This window comes from Alexandromys fortis, unplaced genomic scaffold, assembly GCF_014885135.2.
Source record: "Alexandromys fortis isolate MF-2015 unplaced genomic scaffold, M_Fortis_MF-2015_v1.1 scaffold_367, whole genome shotgun sequence".
Taxonomy (NCBI): Eukaryota; Metazoa; Chordata; class Mammalia; order Rodentia; family Cricetidae; genus Alexandromys; species Alexandromys fortis.
Window position 1 is genome coordinate 239,773 of NW_026068258.1, and position 19,590 is coordinate 259,362.

At 40.1% G+C, this 19,590-nt stretch overlaps 2 protein-coding genes across 2 annotated transcripts; both read left to right on the forward strand.

Annotated features, from left to right (window-relative positions):
* The first annotated feature begins 3,390 nt into the window (after positions 1-3,390).
* Positions 3,391-4,347, forward strand: LOC126494333 (olfactory receptor 2T29-like). Its single transcript, XM_050131617.1, has one exon. It carries the CDS (start codon positions 3,391-3,393, stop codon positions 4,345-4,347), a length of 957 nt encoding a protein of 318 aa, XP_049987574.1.
* An 11,069-nt stretch (positions 4,348-15,416) lies between these two features.
* LOC126494335 (olfactory receptor 2T4-like) lies at positions 15,417-16,379 on the forward strand. The gene has a single exon (XM_050131620.1). The coding sequence runs from the start codon at positions 15,417-15,419 to the stop codon at positions 16,377-16,379; it is 963 nt and encodes a 320-aa protein (XP_049987577.1).
* The last annotated feature ends 3,211 nt before the right edge of the window (positions 16,380-19,590 follow it).

Below are 19,590 nucleotides of genomic sequence, written 5' to 3' on the forward strand. Positions count from 1 at the left end.
GAGATTCTGCATAGTGAACAAGGTCCTGCACATAAACAATAACAGACTCGTGTTGGACCATAATACTACACAGGATGGTGATTTCCAGGCTATTGGTAACACTGGCTACGGCTTTGTACTTTTACAAAACTGAAGTGTAGATGAGGCTGTAGCTGAGGTTCAATCACCATCTCTGGCTCGCTTAGTTACATCCTTCTTTAAAGTCTCATAGGGGAGTTATTAATAATTCTTTATTTAGGAATCAACAGAGTCCAGCCAGGATGATGCAACTTGCTCCTGTGGCTTCTGCACTTAACCAGCTGCTGTCCCTTGGCCCATATGACCCAGGCTGCAGCTGCATCTGATGGTGAGTCCACCCGACAGGAGAGAATGCACAGCACAGGGTGGACGCTGCACAGGCTGTTCCTTCTTCAAGGGGTTTGATTATCATTTATTCTCTCATGTTCATGTGTAGAAATAAATTTCTGCCTTCTTTTATCTCCTCTTTGGTTTTATGGTTTTCTGGATTGCAGAACATGCTTTGTAGATCAGGCTGGCCTTGAACTGAGAAATCTATATGCCTGTGTCTCCCCAGTGCTGGGAATAAAGGAGTGTACCTCCACACCCAGCTTCTCCCTCATGCTTCCCTTTAGCACTTCCAAGTTACAAATGTACACACACACATACAAGACTTGCCTTGATTTCATTGCTGATCCCCCTGCCCCAGTCTCATGATTGCTAGGATTTTAGTAGGCATCACCAACACACCCACACTTCTTTCTGTATTTGGGGGGGTTCATATTACAATCCATTAGTTTTCCAAAAGTGTATTTTTTGTGGTTAATTTCGCTTCAAGTGTGGGCAAAATTTTGTGTTGCAGTAATGAAAAAATAATTGTTTTAACCTTATTCATAACTCAACATATAAAACAGGCTGTGGATGACCTAAACAGAAGCTATATATTCCTGGGGACATGGTGTTTCCCACAGATCCAGGCAGGTACCACTCTGTGCCTACCCATGAGTTAAGCACACATACTGTGTGTTATTGTGTGATGTGAGGCAGATGCTGAGACCCTGAGCTTCTCCACTGTAAGGGAAGAAAACACGGCAACTCCTATGGACGCACAGGGAGGACCAGGGATGCTGCTGGCTTGGGATGATGCTTTGTCATTTCTCTGTCTTCACTGTTAGAAACACACAGTGTTAGCAGTGCGCTGAGCTGTTCACATGAAATCAAACAGCACAGCAGATGTAAGGGCAAGACAGCTGCTGGTCCAGTGCCTTGTGCAGACAGCACTTTTCTGTCCCATGGCCTCTGGATGCCTGGTTGTCAGTGTCCCCATTTAACAGAGTGCACTGCCTTCCCAGCTCACTATCCTGTGCAACCTGCCTCCTGATGTCTGCTCACCCAGCAGACACTATTCAGGGATTCTCCATGAATGTGGCACCCTCTGTAGTTCTTGTCTACTGTGTCCGTGAATATAACCTGAGTTCAGCAGGTACAGGCCAACATTCATTTTTTAATTGATGTAAGTTTCCTTTCACGAATAAGTCTTCTTCTTAAAATGGAAATCTGTCATGTGTCTTCCCATCCCTCTGTCTATTTGTCTGTCTCTATCTCTGTCCACCTCCTCCCATAGGTTCGGGTTTCTCTGACATTTATACAAAGGCATCAAGAACCTGGCCATGTTCTCTGCTTCATCAGCAGCTTGGCAGAACATGGCCCTTTAAGGACTTCAGTTTCAAGTGTGTTTTTCTCTTTTTTGTTTTTGTAGAATCTTGACATAAATGTAAAATGTCCCTGAGACCTATGATTGGTATCTCAGCAGCCCCTTGATTGTAACTATTGGTAACATCTCAGAAAGAGAAGATTTCATTTCCTTCCTATTGATTAGAGCTATCAAAACGCAGTATCTACTATTTCAGAAAAAAAACTTTAAATATTTTCTCTCTTTGAGAAGCACGTGTGGAAGAGGCATTTACTGAGCCTTGTCAGAAAAGCTGGGTACATTCTGTCTGCTGCTGTTTCTCACAATCGTGTACCTATTCAAATCTTCATTTTAATTCACATACGTACTATTTTCCTAGCACAGATGGATACTGACGTTGTTTGTTGCAATCATGGTTAGGTTTCCTTAAATATATGCATGCATACATACATACATACACATGTATATATTTACGTCAAGCACAGAGATAGGCTGTAAGGGTACAACATTCAGGGACATCTCAGGGCTGTGTTCTCTCTGCTTCTCAGACTCCATGAACAATTGGCTGACTGTCCATAGAGATGCTGTTGCCACAGCCTGTCACCAGCAGTGACTGCTAAATCCTCTTCCTCCTGATAAGGCTCAGAGACAAAGGTGGACCTAGAGAGGACTTGGAGAAGCAGAAGCCAGAGAAGGGTGAGACTTTCCATCATCTCTGTCTAACTAGCAGTTGATGAGCAAGCATGTTCTTTCTCTTTTTTAAATAGTTTTCATTTGAATTTTATGTACATTGGTGTTCTGCCATTTGTGCAGTATGTCTTTGTGTAGGAGGGTATCAGATACCCTGGAACAAAAATTATGGACAACTGTGAGCTAACGTGTGGGTGCTAAGACTTGAAACCAGGTCTCTGGAAGAGCAGCCAGCACTCCCAATCACTGAGTCATCTCCCCAGCCCCAGCAAGCATGTTCCATTTATTTTTGTATCTATATTTATAAATGACTATTTTTATAATAATGTATATTTAAAGAGCATTTACATATTAAAACAAGTATATGTAAGAAACTTCAAATTCAATTTTAAATGGATTGTGTGCATTTTTCAGTGAAGATTTCTTACCATATTATTTTAAAAACCACATTCTTCAATGAATATGAAAGTGGAGACTGCATCTCTCATAATGTGCTAATATTAAAATCAAATCTAAAATGGTTCTTAAAATACTTTATTTATTAACATTCCTAATAATGTTTGCATTTGACTCTCATTGGTTTTTGTTTCTTTGTTTTGCACAGTGATTCACTATTTTTGCTACTTGAAAAAACTATCCTGCAAAATCAAGAACTTTTTTACAGAGGACACTAGTTTTCATCAGAAAAGAACATGACCATGAACTGCAGTAGCTCTAATCTGACTTGTGATGGCTCTAATCACAGGTGTGAATTCTTGCTTTTTTAATTTGCTTATTATAGGTATATTATCACTCTTAGATCTATAGGCCCAGGGAATATTCTGAGACCACTAGGCCTTTGCATACATCAGTAAGCTGCCACTAAGCCCAGACCATTGCTGGTTGTCTAAAAGACACCCATGAACATCACCGTCTGGATTAACAACTACACTGGAGAATCAAAGTTCACCACCATACATCAGTAAGCTGCCACTAAGCCCAGACCATTGCTGGTTGTCTAAAAGACACCCATGAACATCACCGTCTGGATTAACAACTACACTGGAGAATCAGAGTTCACCCTGGTGGGATTCTTCAGTCAATCCAAATACGCAACTCTACTTGCTGTGGTCATATTTGTGGTTTTCCTGATGGCACTCTCTGGCAATGCCCTCCTGATTCTTCTGATCCACTCTGACACCCGGCTCCACACACCCATGTACTTTTTCATCAGCCAGTTGTCCCTCATGGACATGATGTACATTTCTGTCACTGTGCCCAAGATGCTCATGGACCAGGTCTTGGGGAGCCACAAGATCTCAGCTGCTGCCTGTGGGATGCAGATGTTCCTGTACCTGACACTAGTAGGTTCAGAATTTTTCCTTCTGGCTGCGATGTCTTATGACCGCTATGTGGCCATCTGCCATCCACTCCGTTATCCTGTCCTCATGAATCGCAGGGTGTGTCTCCTCCTGATGTCTGTCTGTTGGTTCCTGGGATCCTTAGATGGCTTCATGCTCACCCCTGTGACCATGACCTTCCCATTTTGTGGATCCAGGGAGATCCATCACTTCTTCTGTGAGGTCCCCGCTGTGACCAAGCTCTCCTGCTCAGACACCTGGCTCTATGAGACCCTCATGTACCTGTGCTGTGTGCTCATGCTTCTCATCCCTGTGACAGTCATCTCAAGCTCCTACTCCTTCATCCTCCTCACAGTTCTCAGGATGAACTCAGCAGAGGGCAGGAAGAAGGCCCTCGCCACCTGCTCCTCCCACATGACTGTGGTCATCCTCTTCTATGGTGCTGCTGTCTACACCTACATGCTCCCTGCCTCCTTCCACACCCCAGAGAAGGACATGGTGGTGTCTGTGTTTTACACAATACTCACCCCTCTGTTGAACCCACTAATCTACAGTCTGAGGAATAAGCATGTCACAGAGGCTCTGAAGAAGTTGTTGGGTTTCAACCCCTCTTTCAAGGAACAGTAAAGTAATTGTACTCAATAGCTTTTTTCCTTTGTCTCCACGTATCTGTTGTTTCAGGTCTCATGCTGATGTTGTTCCTCATGCACCATTGCACGGTCATCCCTTTTCAAGAATTAATTCTCTATTTGAAAATATCCTCACTGATGTCCTTCTTGTACATTCAAAATCTTTATTTGTATCTTTTTGATATTACATTTTATGAAATTGATAGTGGCTGTTTAATTTTGTTGGACAATAGGATTTTTATCAGTGTCTTGAATTTTATTTTGGGGAGTATTGAAATATTTTTTAAATGAGTCATGTATATGTATATCATTTTATATATATGGTAAAATTGATCTTGAGCATCACCAAATCACCCACAATAACGCTTTCTGGCAACAAACATTTCATTATGTGTGCTATGCTCATCAGTAATTTTCCTTCATTTATTTTGATAGCTAAAGAACATAAACATATATACCATAAATATCTTTAATTAGTAATTAATGTTAGATTCCCCTCATTAAGAGACCTCAGAAGCTACATGGGACTATGTCTGCATTCATACACATACCAGTAGCAACTTCTAGAAAGTCAAATGCATACCAGGAAAGCAATACAGGGTCTCAGAAGAAATTTATATTAAATTTACAACTACACAAGAAAAGATGGGTCTCATAAAAAAATAGTTTAAATCTACTGAAATCTATTGAAATCATTTGAGATTTTCAAATGACAATAGTCTTACTAAAAATTATGCCTTATTGAGAAATAAATGGTCATGAGGTATTCAACTGTTAAGAGATAGAGTGAGTTAGAAAAAAATGGTGGCTAACAAAGTCAACAAGACGTGAATGAGGATAAATGGCATATTGAATTAACTGTGTGCTTTCGTTATAATTTATGCATATTCAAAATTACATAAAAATAAAGAGCACAATACAGTTTTATATTTTCATCTCCTTTATTATGGCATAATAAAAATAGTGGTCCAAAGAAATTTAAGTCTAGGTCATACAAGTGTCAAGGAGAGTTTCAAAGGTTCAGCACAGCTGTATTTGCAAACAGATGCACTCATGCATCCCTCAAAACCAAACACAACTCTTGCTTCAAGGGAATAAGGTACAGCTTATTCTGTGAGTGACCATGGCCCGGGAACGTGGACTCAGGTGGACATGTTCCAAAGTTTCATGGAAACTCACAAAGCACAATCAAGCCATAACTCATAACTCTAGGCATTTTTCAACTACACCCTGGAGATATCAGAGGTTCAAGTTATAGCAAAGTGGGAAAATCTCTGCCATGGTTCTCAGATGCTGTCTGGTGACATGGAAAGATTTTAGTTTGTGGGTGTTAGCATTTTGATGTCAGTACATTCCAAATTATTTCAAATGATAGGCACAGACAGGATTCTGGCTCAGAAACTAAAGCTGGCAATGAATGACTCCTAAGGCCCCAATGACAGTTGGGGTCATTTGGCTTTATGTCTTAAGGTTCTAAGCCTCCATAAGAGCTTCATAGGAGTTCTAATCAGTCGACCTGTCTTGTAGAATTTTTGTTTGTTTCTGACTTTTGGGGGAATTTTTTGGTTAATCTTTAACATGTGTATGGCTTTGACTTCTGGGAACCTCAGTGTGATGTTCACCAAGAGTCACAGTAGGTACAGGAAGAGGCCTAGGGTCCTTCTATGACCTGTGGAGATGAAGTCATTCCCAAAAGTCAGGTCAGTTGGGGCAGCAGTCTTTAGGAGAGAGAGGTAGCTGGTGCTGCCATTCTGATTTGAGACTGATTTGTTCCCACACCCTGTACTGAACACAGCATTTACATGTGACATGTAGCAGGAATGCTATATCTAAATTAAATTATTGAGAATGAAGTAAAGAAAGTAAAGTAGCAAATAAAAGAAACAGGTTTCTTGATTGACAAGAACCAGAATCATGAATCAAAAGAGACGGAGAAGGACACCTTATACTCATAACAGGAAAAATCCATCAAGATGAAGTCTCAATCCTGAACATCTATGCCCCAAATAAAAGAGCACCCACATATGTAAAAGAAACACTACTAAAGCTTAAATTACATATCAAACCCCACACACTAATAGTAGGAGACTTCAACACTCTACTCTCCCCAATGGATAGGTCAACCAGGCAGAAAAAGAGAAATAAGAGAATTAACAGATGTCATGACTCAAATGGAATTAACAGACATCAACAGAACATTCCATTCAAACACGAAATAATATACCTTCTTCTTAGCACCTCATTAAACCTTCTCTAAAATTTACCACATACTCAGTTAAAAAAAAAAAGCAAACCTCAACAGAAACAAAAATATTGGAGTAACCCCCTGTACTTTATCAGATCATCATGGTTTAAAATTAGAATTCAACAGCAACGCCAATTTCAGAAAACCCAGAAACAGATGGAAATTAAACAGTGCTCTATTCAACCAGCCCTCGGTCAAGGAAGAAATAAAGAATGAAATTAAAGACTTCCTAGAATTCAATGAAAATGAAGGCACAGCATACCCAAACCTATGGAACACTCTGATAGCAGTGCTAAGAGGAAAGTTTATAGCACTAGGTGCCTACATAAAAAACCTGGAGAAAGCTCAAACTAGTGACTTAACAGCACTCCTGAAACCTGGAGAACAACAACAACAAAAAAGCAGAGTTGTCCAAAAAGAGTAAAAGACAGGAAATGATCAAATTGAGGACTGAAATTAACAAAACAGAAACAAAGAAAACAATACAAAGAATCAATGAAACAAAGAGCTGGTTCTTTGAGAAAATAAAAAAGATAGACAAACCCTCATGCAGACTAATCAAAAGGCAGAGAAAGAACAACCAAACTAACAAAATAAGAAATGAAAAGGGGGACATAATAAAAGACACCGAGGAAATCCAGAGAATTACTAGGTCATACTACAAAAACCTGTACTCTACAAAATGAGAAAATTTAAAAGAAATTGACAATTTTCTGGAAAGATACCACATACCAAAATTAAATCAAGACCAGGAGTACAATTAAAATTGACCTGTAACCTGCAAAGAATAGAAGCTGTCATCAAAAGCCTCCCAACCAAACAAAGCCCAGAGCTGGATGGTTTCAGTGAAAATTTCTACAAGAACTTCCAAGAAGAGCTACCCATACTCCCCAAAATGTTCTACATAATAGAAACAGAAGGAACATTGCCAAACTCTTTTTATGAGGCTACAGTTAACCTGATACCAAAACCATACAAAGGCTCAACCAAGAAAGAGAATTATAAACCAATCTCATTCATGAGTATAGATGCAAAAATACTCAATAAAATACTGGCAAACTGAATCCAAGAACACATCAAAAAATCATCCATCACCATCAAGTTGGCTTCATCCCAGAGATGCAGGGATGGTTCAACATATGAAAAATCTATCAATGTAATCCACCATATAAATAAACTGAAAGAAAAAAAAACAAACTCATTAGATGCTGACAAAGTATTTGGCAAAATCCAACACCCCTTTATGATAAAGATCTTGGAGAGATCAGGGATACAAGGAATATACCTAAACATAAAAAAAGCAATATACAGCAAGCCAACAGTCAACATCAAAGTAAATAGAGAAACTCAAAGTAATTCCATTAAAATCAGGAACAAGACAAAGATGTCCACTCTCTCGATATTTGTTCAACATAGTTCTTGAAGTTCTGGCTAGAGCAATAAGACAACAAAAAGAGATTAAGGGTATACAAAATGGAAAGAAAAAAGTCAAACTTCTGTTATTTCAGATGATATGATAGTTTGCATAAGTAACACCAAAAACTCTACTAGGGAACTTCTACGGCTGATAAATACCTTCAGTAATGTGGCAGAATACAAGATCAACTCAAAAAAAAAAAAAAAACAGTAGCCCTCCTATACACAAATGATAATGAAGCTGAGAAAAAAAATCAGAAAAATATCACCTTTCGCAATAGCCTCAAATAGCATAAAATTCTTGGGGTAACACTAACTAAAGAAGTGAAAGACCTGCTTAACAAAAACTTTAAGTCTTTGAAGAAATAATTAAAGAAGATACCAGAAGATGGAAAGGTCACCCATGATCTTGGATAGGCAGTATCAACACAAAACACAGCACTTCTGCCGATAGCAAACTACAGATTCAATGCAATCCTATCAAAATACCAGCACAATTCTTCACAGACCTTGAAAGAACAAAAATCAACTTCATATGGAAAAACAAAAACCCAGGATAGCCAAAACAATCCTGTACAATAAAGGAACTTCGGGAGGCATCACCACCCCTGACATCAAGCTCTATTACAGAGCAACAGTAATGAAAGCAGCTTGGTATTGTCATATAAACAGACAAGAGGACCAATGAAATTGCATTGAAGGCCCAGGTATTCACACACCTATGAATACCTGATTTCTGACAAAGAAGCTGAAATTATTCAATGGAAAAAAGAAAGCATCTTCAACAAATGGTGCTGGCATAACTGGATATCAACATGTAAAAAATGAAAATAGACCCATATCTATTGCCATGCACGAAACTCAAGTCCAGATGGATTAAAGACTTCAATATAAATCCAACCACACTGAATCTGACAGAAGAGAGAGTGGGAAGTAGCCTTCAATGCATGGGCACAGAAGACCACTTCCTAAATAGAACACCAGTAGCACAGGCACTGAGAGCAACAATAAACATATAGAACCTCTGGAAACTGAGAAGCTTCTGCAAAGCAAAGGACACAGTAAATAAGACAAAAAGGCAACCTACAGAATGGAAAAAAAATAGTCACCAACCCCGCATCAGATAAAGGACTGATCTCCAAGATATAATGAATTCAAAAATTAGGCATCAAAATTCCACATAACCCAAGTAAAAAATGGGGTACATAACCATACAGAATTCTCAATAGAAGAAGCTCAAGTGGCCAAAAAAAAAACATTTAAGGATATGTTCTGTCCTGCCCAGTCCTGCAGTCGTTCAGTCCCAAAGAAACACACAGAGGTCTACATTATTTATAAAATGGTTGGACTATTATCTCAGGCTTTCTTATTAACGAATTCTTACATCTTACAGTAACCCATAATTCTTATCTGTGTTAGCCACATGATTTGGTACCTTTTATCAACGAGACATTCTCATCTTGCTTCCTCTGTGTCTGGGTGACGACTGGAGACTGACCCTTTCCTCTTCACAGAATTCTCCTGTTCTGGTCACCCCAACTATACTTCCTGCTTGACTACTGGACAATCAGCATTTTATTAAACCAATACAACTGATAGATCTTCACAGGGTCAAGACCATTGTCCCACAGTAGCCATCTGAATTTAGAGGTAAGTTTTACCAAATGGAAAAGATCTTTTTACTAAAAATATCTTTATAGCTACTTCCTTGCAACATTTACTTCTCTGGAGAAAAATGTACAAATAGAAGCTGAGTTCTTATTTGGAGGGAGACAGTGTAGAGTGGAATAGGTGAAGGATTCAGAATAGAAGCCTCCAGTCTTTGTGTCAAAGCTGCCACTATAGCAATATGACATTTGTGAACCTCACTAAACCCTGATTACTCTTCAACTCTTTGAACATGAACAAAGAAAGACTTCCTAATGAAGTCTCCCCAGAAAGATGCAGGTGAGATGTGCAGACAGTGGCAGCATGTTTCCCATGACCTGTTTATCACTAGGAACAACAAGCAGTTCTGTGTACTTGTGCTAAGATTGTACCGTGCATATGCTCCTTTACTCCTTAAACTGTCTCTGTTGCATTTCTATGATGCATCCACATTGTGGCATGGTTCATAACTTGTTAATTACACAGGATTTGATAGTTTGATAAGACTATTAGTTTTTTCCCCCATCTCCGCAAAGGTCCTCATGAATCAGTTTCCAGGACTCAGCAGTCTTCACATTTCAAGCTGGAGGAGTTCCTGCAGGACACAGGAGTGACAATCTGTAGGACAGGCAGGTGACATTGGGGTGGAAGGCTGTCCCTTGGCATCTGCATGTATCCCTCTCTGTGCATTAGATGCTGGATTCTATGAATCTTCTGGTGGCCCTTCCCTGACAGCATGCAGTACCTCAGACACCTGTGTCCTAACAGTGCTTAGTCAACTGCCTTAGTGCTGGACACAGCCGGGAGTCCCACAGAGCCTCTGTCACCTGCAGCTGATGCAGATGCCCCAGGCCAGCAGGAACAGGGAAAGACCCATTTCTCTCCCCTCCTCTCTTCTAAGTCCACCCTGGGCCTGCACTCAGACCAAGTGGGGAAGGAGTCAGGACACTGCTCCATCTGCAGATAAAGCCCTGGGAACCTGAGAGGGTTGCGCTCAGGAGAGGGACCTGATGACCAGAGGACACTGTGTGCTCAGAGGATGGATGGGAACGCCGCCATGGTGTGGGAACACCATCAGAAACTTTAGGATTCAGAAGAAGTTCAGAGCAATTTGGCTGCAGGATCAAGAGTGCGGAGTTGGATCCATCTTCGTCCCTGTTTTACACCATCGTCAACTACACAGGTTACACATCACAGATGTCTGCAGTGTAAGGCTGGTGTGACTTTCTGAAGTGTGACTTTTCTCCATATAATGGTAATGTAAATATTCACATTTTTATATAAGCCCTTTGTACTTGTTTGCTGTTCTGTAATCTTTATGTCACTATTCAAAAAGAAACAAACGTTTAAACTGACCACAGCCCCAATGAACACGGATTCTGACTGACAGCAGAACACAGGGGTGTGTGATGGGGAGAGGACACGATGGCACAAGAGGACGGGTCCTCAGGGCTGGTCTGCGACATACTAGGAAGGGGAGTTGAACCCCAGACTTTGGACTCCATGACTATGAAAGATAACATATCACAAAAACTACTGAAAGTTTATATGAGCACATACACATGTGTGTGATGTGAGAGAGTCTTCTGTTTTGTGTTGATTTCATTGGTTAATAAAGAAACTGCCTTGGCCTTTAATAGGACAGAAAATTAGGTAGGCGGAGTAGACAGAACAGAATGCTGGGAGAAAGAAGCCGAGTTAGACAGTCGTCATGACTCTCCTCTCCAAGATGGATGCAGGTTAAGAATATTCCTGGTAAGCCAAACCTCATGGTGCTACACAGATTATTAAATATGGGTTAAAGTGAGAATTAGCCAATAAGAGGCTAGAACTAATGGGCCAGGCAGAGTTTAAAAGAATACAGTTTCCGTGTAACTATTTTGGGTGTAAAGTTAACCATGCTGGTGGCCGAGCCCTGGGAGCACTGCCGGCTGCTCCTACTACACACGCACACACACACACACACACACACACACACACACACAGAGTGGGTGGAGAGGGAATGAGATTCTGTATAGTGAACAAGGTCCTGCACATAAACAATAACAGACTCGTGTTGGACCATAATACTACACAGGATGGTGATTTCCAGGCTATTGCTAACACTGGCTATGGCTTTGTACTTTTACAAAACTGAAGAGTAGATGAGGCTGTGGCTGAGGTTCAATCACCATCCCTGGCTCGCTTAGTTACATCCTTCTTTAAAGTCTCCTAGGGGAGTTATTAACAATTCTTATCCAGGAATAAACAGAGTCCAGCCAGGATGACGTCACTTGCTCCTGTGCCTTGTGCACTTAACCTTGGCCCATATGACCCAGGCTGCAGCTGCATCTGATGGTGAGTTCACCCGACAGGAGAGAATGCATGGCACAGAGTGGACGCTGCACAGGCTGTTCCTTCTTCAAGGGGTTTGATTATCTTTTATTCTCTATTTATGTGAGAAATAAATTTCTGCCTTCTTTTATTTCCTTTTTGGTTATGTTTTATTTTCCGGATGTATAGAACATGCTTTGTAGACCAGGCTGGCCTTGAACTGAGAAATCTATATGCCTCTGTCTCCCTGGTGCTGGGAATAAAAAAGTGTACCTCCACACCCAGTTTCTCCCTCATGCACTTTAGCACTTCCAAGTTATAAATGGAGCAATATTGCTACACTCACTCACTCACTTTCTCTCTCACACACACACACATACACATACACACCAGACTTGCATTGATTTCATTGCTGATCCTCCGCCTCAGTCTCACAAGTGCTGGGATTTTAGTGGGCATCACCAACACACCCACACTTCTTTCTGTATTTTGGGGGTTCATATTATAATTCATTAGTTTTCCAAAAGTGTCTCTTTTGCAGTTAATTTCACTTCAAGTGTGGGCAAAATTTAGTGTTGCAGTAATGAAAAAATAATTGTCTTAACCTTATTCATGGCTCAACATATAGAGCAGGCTGTGGATGATCTAAACAGAAACTATAAATTTCTGTGGACATGGTGATTCCCACAGATCCAGGCAGGTACCACTCTGTGCCTACCCATGAGTTAAGCACGCATACTGTGTGTTATTGTGTGATGTGAGGCAGATGCTGAGACCCTGAGCTTCTCCACTGTAAGGGAAGGAAACACGGTGACTCCTATGGATGCACAGGGAGGTTCAGGGATGCTGCTGACTTGGGGTGATGCTCTGTCATTTCTCTGCCTTCACTGTTAGTAACACCCAGCGTTAGCAGTGCACTGAGCTGTTCACATGAGATCAAACAGCACAGCAGGTGTAAGGGCACGGCAGCTGCTGGTCCCATGCCTTGTGCATACAGCACTTTTCAGTCCCATGGTCTCTGGGTGCCTTGCTGTCAATGGTCCCTCACTTAATAGAGTGCACTGCCTTCCCAGCTCACTGTCCTGTGCCTCCCCTTCCTCCTGACCTTCACTCACCCACAGACACTGTTCAGGGATTCTCATACACTGTGGCACCCTCCAAAGTTCTTGTCCACTGTGTGTACAATTATAACCTGGGTTCAGCAGGTACCTTAAGGTATACACTGTGAAACTTCAGTTTTAGAACAAATGTGTGTTTCTGTCAAGAGCCATTTCAGGCTTCTCCTTTCTCACATCTCACAGGGCGTTGAGGTGGAAATCTTGAGGCAAGAAAACTTAAAGTTAGCCAAAACATCACGTGCTGACCGTGGAGACTCAAGCTCTGGAAAGCACCACAGAGTGTCTTCAAGGCTTGCTACTTATCACTAACAGCAGGTGTTCTGGCCACTGACCTTGCAACTGCCCTGCTTAGCTGCCAAACTGCCCCACTTAGCTGCCTAGCTACCAAGCCCCTCCTTCCCGTCCCCCTTTCCTCAGTTCCCCCTGCCCTAGCTCCTTTCTGAGGAGTATTTAAGACATGAAACTTGCTTCAATAAAGGGATGCCTTGACAAGGAATACTGCTTGACGTCCGTTTCTCTCTCCTCCCGTGTCTTTCAGATAGTGCCTCTTCAAGACCCTGGAGTAACTTAGGACCTGCTGGGCAGGTCATGTTTCCTTTCACAAATAAGCTCTCTAAACATGGAAATCTGTCATGTGTCTTCCCATTCATCAGTCTTTTTGTCTCTATCTCTCTCCATCTCTTCCCACAGGTCTCAGGTTTGTCTGATATTTATATGAGGGAATTAAGGACCTGGCCATGTTTTCTGCTCCGTCAGCAGCTTGGAAGAACATGGCCCTTTAAAGATTTCAGTTTCAGGTAGGTTTTTGTGGTTTGGTTTTTTGAATCTTGACATAAGATGTAAAATGTCCCTGAGACCTATGATTGGTATCTCAGCAGCCCCTTGCTTGTAACTATTGCTAACATCTCAGAAAGAGGAGATTTAATTCCCTTCCTATTGATTAGAGCTATCAAAAATGCAGAACCTACTAGTTCAGAAATAAAAACCTTAAAAATCTCCTTTCTTTGAGAAGTACATGTGGAAAAGGCATTCACTGAGCCTTGTCAATAAGGCTGGGTACATTCTGTCTGCTGCTATTTCTCACAATTGTGTACCTATTTGAATCTTCATTTTAATTCACAAACGTACTATTTTCCCAACACAGGTGGACACTAACTTTGTTTAATGCAGTCATGGTTACTGTTTCCTTAAATACATACATGCATACATATGTACATTATGTTTCCTTAAATATGTATGTATGTATGAAGCACAGAGGCAGGCTGTGAGCATGGAGCACAGGGAATGGCGAATCACATTTAGGGACATCTCAGGACTAAAGAAGATGATGGTCCATAGATATGCTATGGTCACACCCTGGCCTGGTAACCAGCAGTGATGAGGCTGAGGCTTAAAGACGATAATGGAACTTGTGAGATGATGAACTTGGAGAAGCAGAGGTCAGCGAAAGGTGAGATTTCCCATCATCTCAGTCTAAGCAACGCTAGATGAACAAGCATGTTCTTTCTTTTTAAAATAGTTTTTATTTGTATTTTATAAACATTAGTGTTCTGCCTATATGCAGTAAGTCTGTGTGAGGGTGTCAGATCCCCTGGAACAGCATTTATAGACAGTTGTGAACTACTGTGTGGGTGCTGAGACTTGAACCCAGGTCCTCTGAAAGAATAGCCAGCTCTCTCAACTATTGAACCATCTCTCCAGCCCCAGCAAGCATGTTCTGTGTATTGTTGTCTCTATATTTTCATAGGACTATGTTTATATGAATGTATATTTAAATAACATTTACATATCACAACAAGCATGTAAGATTTATCAAAATCAATTTTAAGTGGACTGTTTGAGTTTTTCAATTAAGATTTTTTATATTATCTTAAAAACCATATTATTTAATGAATATGAAAGTGGAGACTGCATCTCATAATGTGCTAATATTAAAGTTAATCTAAAATCGTTCTTGAAAATAACCTTATTCATTAATATTCTTAATAATGTGTTTACTTGCATTTGACTCTCATTGGTTTGTGTTTCTTTGTTTTGGTCAGTGATTCACTGTTTTTGTTACTAGTAAAAAAAAATTATCCTTCAAAATCAAGAACTTTTGACAGAGGACATGAGTTTTCATCAGGAAAGACCATGACCATGAACTGTAGTAGCTCTAGTCTGAGTTGTGATGGCGCTAACCACAGATGTGAATCCTTACTTCTTTAAATTGCTTATTATAGATAGATTATATACAATCACATGTAATTTTCTCAGTCCACTAGGCTGTACACACATCAGTAAGCAGCAACTAACCCCAAATCATTCCTGGTTGCCAAAGAGACACCCATGAACATCACCACCTGGATGAACAACTACACTGGACAGTCAGATTTCACCCTGGTGGGATTCTTCAATCAATCCAAACACCCAACTCTGCTTGCTGTGGTCATATTTGTGATTTTCCTGATGGCCTTGTCGGGCAATGCCCTCCTGATTCTTCTGGTACTCACTGATACCCGCCTCCACACACCCATGTACTTTTTCATCAGTCAGTTGTCCCTCATGGACATGATATACATTTCTGTCACTGTGCCCAAGATGCTCATAGACCAGGTCCTGGGGAGCCACAAGATCTCAGCTGCTGCCTGTGGGATGCAGATGTTCCTCTATGCAACACTAGGAGGTTCAGAATTTTTTCTTTTGGGGGTCATGTCTTATGACCGCTATGTGGCCATCTGCCATCCACTCCGTTATCCTGTTCTCATGAACCGCAGGGTGTGTCTCCTCCTGATGTCTGTCTGTTGGTCCCTGGGATCCTTAGATGGTTTCATTCTCATTCCTATCACCATGACCTTCCCATTCTGTGGATCCAGGGAGATCCATCACTTCTTCTGTGAGGTCCCCGCTGTGACAAAGCTCTCCTGCTCAGACACCTGGCTCTATGAGACCCTCATGTACCTGTGCTGTGTGCTCATGCTTCTCATCCCTGTGATAGTCATCTCAAGCTCCTACTCCTTCATCCTCCTCACAGTTCTCAGGATGAACTCGGCAGAGGGCAGGAAAAAGGCCCTCGCCACCTGCTCCTCCCACATGACCGTGGTCATCCTCTTCTATGGTGCTGCTATCTACACCTACATGCTCCCTGCTTCTCTCCACACCCCAGAGAAGGAAATGGTGGTGTCTGTGTTTTACACGATACTCACCCCTCTGTTGAACCCACTAATCTACAGTCTGAGGAATAAGAATGTCACAGAGGCTCTGAAGAAGTTGTTGGGTGTTAAACCCCTCTTTCAAGAAACAGTAAAGTAATTTGGAATAAATAGTTTCTTTCCTTTGTTTCCACACATCTGTTGTTCCAGGTCGCATGCTTTTGTTATCCTCATCCATCCCTCATCCATCTTGTCTCATTGCCCAGTCATCCCTTTGGAAGAATTACTTCTCTATTTGAAATTATCCTCATTGATATCTTTCTTGTACATTCAAAATCTTTATTTGTATTCTATCAATATTACATTTTTTGAAGTTGATAGTGGCAGTTTAATTTTGTTGTACCATAGTCTTATTTAAAAATTTTGCCATATTGAAAAATAAATGATCATGAGGTTTTCAACTGATAAAAGATAAAGTGATTTAGGACAAAGTTGGTTAACAAAGTTAACAAACCATGAGTGGAGATAAAGCCATATTGAATTAATTGTGTATGATTTCTTGATAATTTATACATATTTAAAATTACATAAAAATAAAGAGCAAAATACAGTTTTATCTTTTCATATACTTTATTATGACGTAATAAAAATGATGTCTAAAGAAATTTAAGTCTAGGTAATAAAAGTGTCCAGGAAGGTTTGGAATGTTCAGTGTTGCTGTATTTCCATATAAATGCACTCATGTATCCCTCAAAACCAAACCCAGCTCTCACTTCAAGGGAATGAAGTACAGCTTATTCTTGAGCCTATTGTGAGTGACCATGGCCCAAGAACATGGTCTCAGGTTGCCTCCAATGACATGTGCCAAAGTTTCATAGGAAGTCACAAAGCACAAACAAGTCATAAGTCATAACTCAAGACATCAGGGTTTTAGGTTGTAGCAAAGTGGGAAAATCTCTGCCATGGTTCTCGGATGCCTTCTGGTGATATGGAAAGATTTTAGTTTATAGGTGCTAGAATTCAGATAAGTCAAAAATTGCAAAAGATTTCAAATGATAGGCACCAGGATCCCGGTTCAGAAAACACGCTGGCCATGAATGACTCCTAAAAACCCACTGAGAGTTCTGGTCATTTGGCTTTGTATCTTAAGGTTCTAACCCTTCATAAGAACTCCATGAGAGTTCTAACGAGTTGGCCTGTGTTGCAGAATTTTTCTTTGTTTTTTTTTTTTGTTTGTTTCTTTGTTTGTTGTTTGTTTTCCATTTGGTTTTGGGTTTTTTGTTTTGTTTGTTTGTTAATCTTTAACATGTGTATGATTTTGTCCTCTGGGAACTTCAATGTGGTGTTCACCAAGAGTCACAGTAGGTGCAGGAAGAGGCCAGGTGTTCTTCTCTGACCTGTGAAGAGGAAGCTCATTCCTAGAAGTCAGGTCAGTTGGGGCAGGGGTCTTTAGGAGGGAGAGGTAGCTGGTGCTGCCATTCTGATTTGGGACTGATTTGTTCCCAGGCTCTGTATCTGATACAGCATATACATGTGACATGTAGCAGGAATGCTATAAACCTGATGTTAAGTTATCAAGAATGAACTAAAGAAATTAAAGTAGCAAATGAGACAAGCAGGTTTTTTTTCATTGACAAGAACCAGAATCATCTTTCAGCCAGGCTAACTGTATGTTTCCTCTCTGTCCTTTAGTAATTTTAACTTTATGAATTATTTTATTTGATTATTAGGATATTTGAAATAATTTATTACAGAATAATAAATTAATCTGTTTTCACTTGGCCTATCTAGTTTCATAGCTATAAATTCACATCGTGTGGTTAGTTCTAACTTTAAGATTCTTCTTCAGTTTCTAAGGTTTCATAACTCCTATTTATAGTTTGTATTTTGATTTGTTGTGTTGTGGTAACATTGCACCAGACTGCAGCTTGGGGAAATAGATACAAATCCACCTTGTCTAAGAAATTAGACAGCAACATGGTATCATTTTGACTTCTCTCCTAACAGAACTGTCCTTTCCCCATGTACCAAACAAGAGGAAAGGGCTGGGAAAAGATTTTCCAATCTAATGAACCTAAGAAGCAAGCTGGTGTAGCTATCCTAATATCTAACAAAATAGACTCCAAACTGAAGGCAATCAAAAGATATGAAGAAGAACATTTCATATTTGATCATAGGAAAATTCCATCAAGACAATGTCTCAATTCTGAACATTTATGTCCCAAATACAAGGGCACCCTCATTTGTATAAGAAACATTACTAAAGTTTAAATCATACATTAAACCCTGCACACTAATAGTAGGAGACTTTAACACCCCACTCTCACCACTGGATAGGTCTGACAGACAGAAAACTAACATTGAAGTAAGGGAGTTAACAGATGTTATGACTCTATAGGTCTTAACATACACCTATAGAACATTCCACACAAACACAAAAGAATATACTTTCTTCTCAGCACCTCTTGGAACCTTCTCTAAAATTGGTCACATTCTCGGTAACAAAGCAAATCTCAACAGATACAAAAAAGATAGGATAAACCCTTGTATCTTGTTGGATCACCATGGCTTATAGTTAAGATACAACAACAACATAAATTCCAGGAAGCTTACAATATCGTGGAAACTGAATAATGCTCAACTGAATCACCACTGGATTAAGAAATAAATAAGAAAAGAAATTAAAGACTTAAAATTCAATTAAAAGGAAGGGTCAACGCACCCAAATTTATGGGACACTATGATGCCAGTACTAAGAGGAAAGTTCATAGCACTGAGTGCCTACATAAAAAAGTTGGAGAAATCCCACACTAGTGAATTAACAGCCCACCTGAAAGCTCTAGAACAAAAAGAAACAAACTCACCCAGGAGGAGCAGATACCAGGAAATGATAATCAATTGAGGGCTGAAATCAATAAAATAGAAACAAAGGGGACAATATAAATAATAATAAAACAATGAGTTGGTTCTTCGAGAAAATCAACAAGATACACAAACCCCTATCCGAACTAACCAAAAGGCAAAGAGAGAATGTTCAAATTAACAAAATCAGAAATGAAACAGGGGACATAACAGCAGACACCAAAGAAATCCAGGGAATTATTAGGTCATATTTCAAAAACCTTTATTCTACAAAATCAGAAAATCCAAAAGAAATGGACAGTTTTCTGGATAGATTCCACATACCAAAATTATATCAAGACCAGATAAACAATTTAAATAGACCTATAACTCCTGAGGAAATGCATGCAGTCGTTAAAAGTTTCCCCCCCTCAAAAAAAAAAAACAGGACCAGAATGCTTCAGCAAAGAATTCTATAGGAATTTCAAAGAAGAACTAATTCCAATACTCCTCAAATTGTTACACACAAT

Bases quoted from the DNA above. Each gene is read 5' to 3' on its own strand.
- LOC126494335 (XM_050131620.1), top strand. From the start codon at position 15,417: ATGAACATCACCACCTGGATGAACAACTACACTGGACAGTCAGATTTC.
- LOC126494333 (XM_050131617.1), top strand. From the start codon at position 3,391: ATGAACATCACCGTCTGGATTAACAACTACACTGGAGAATCAGAGTTC.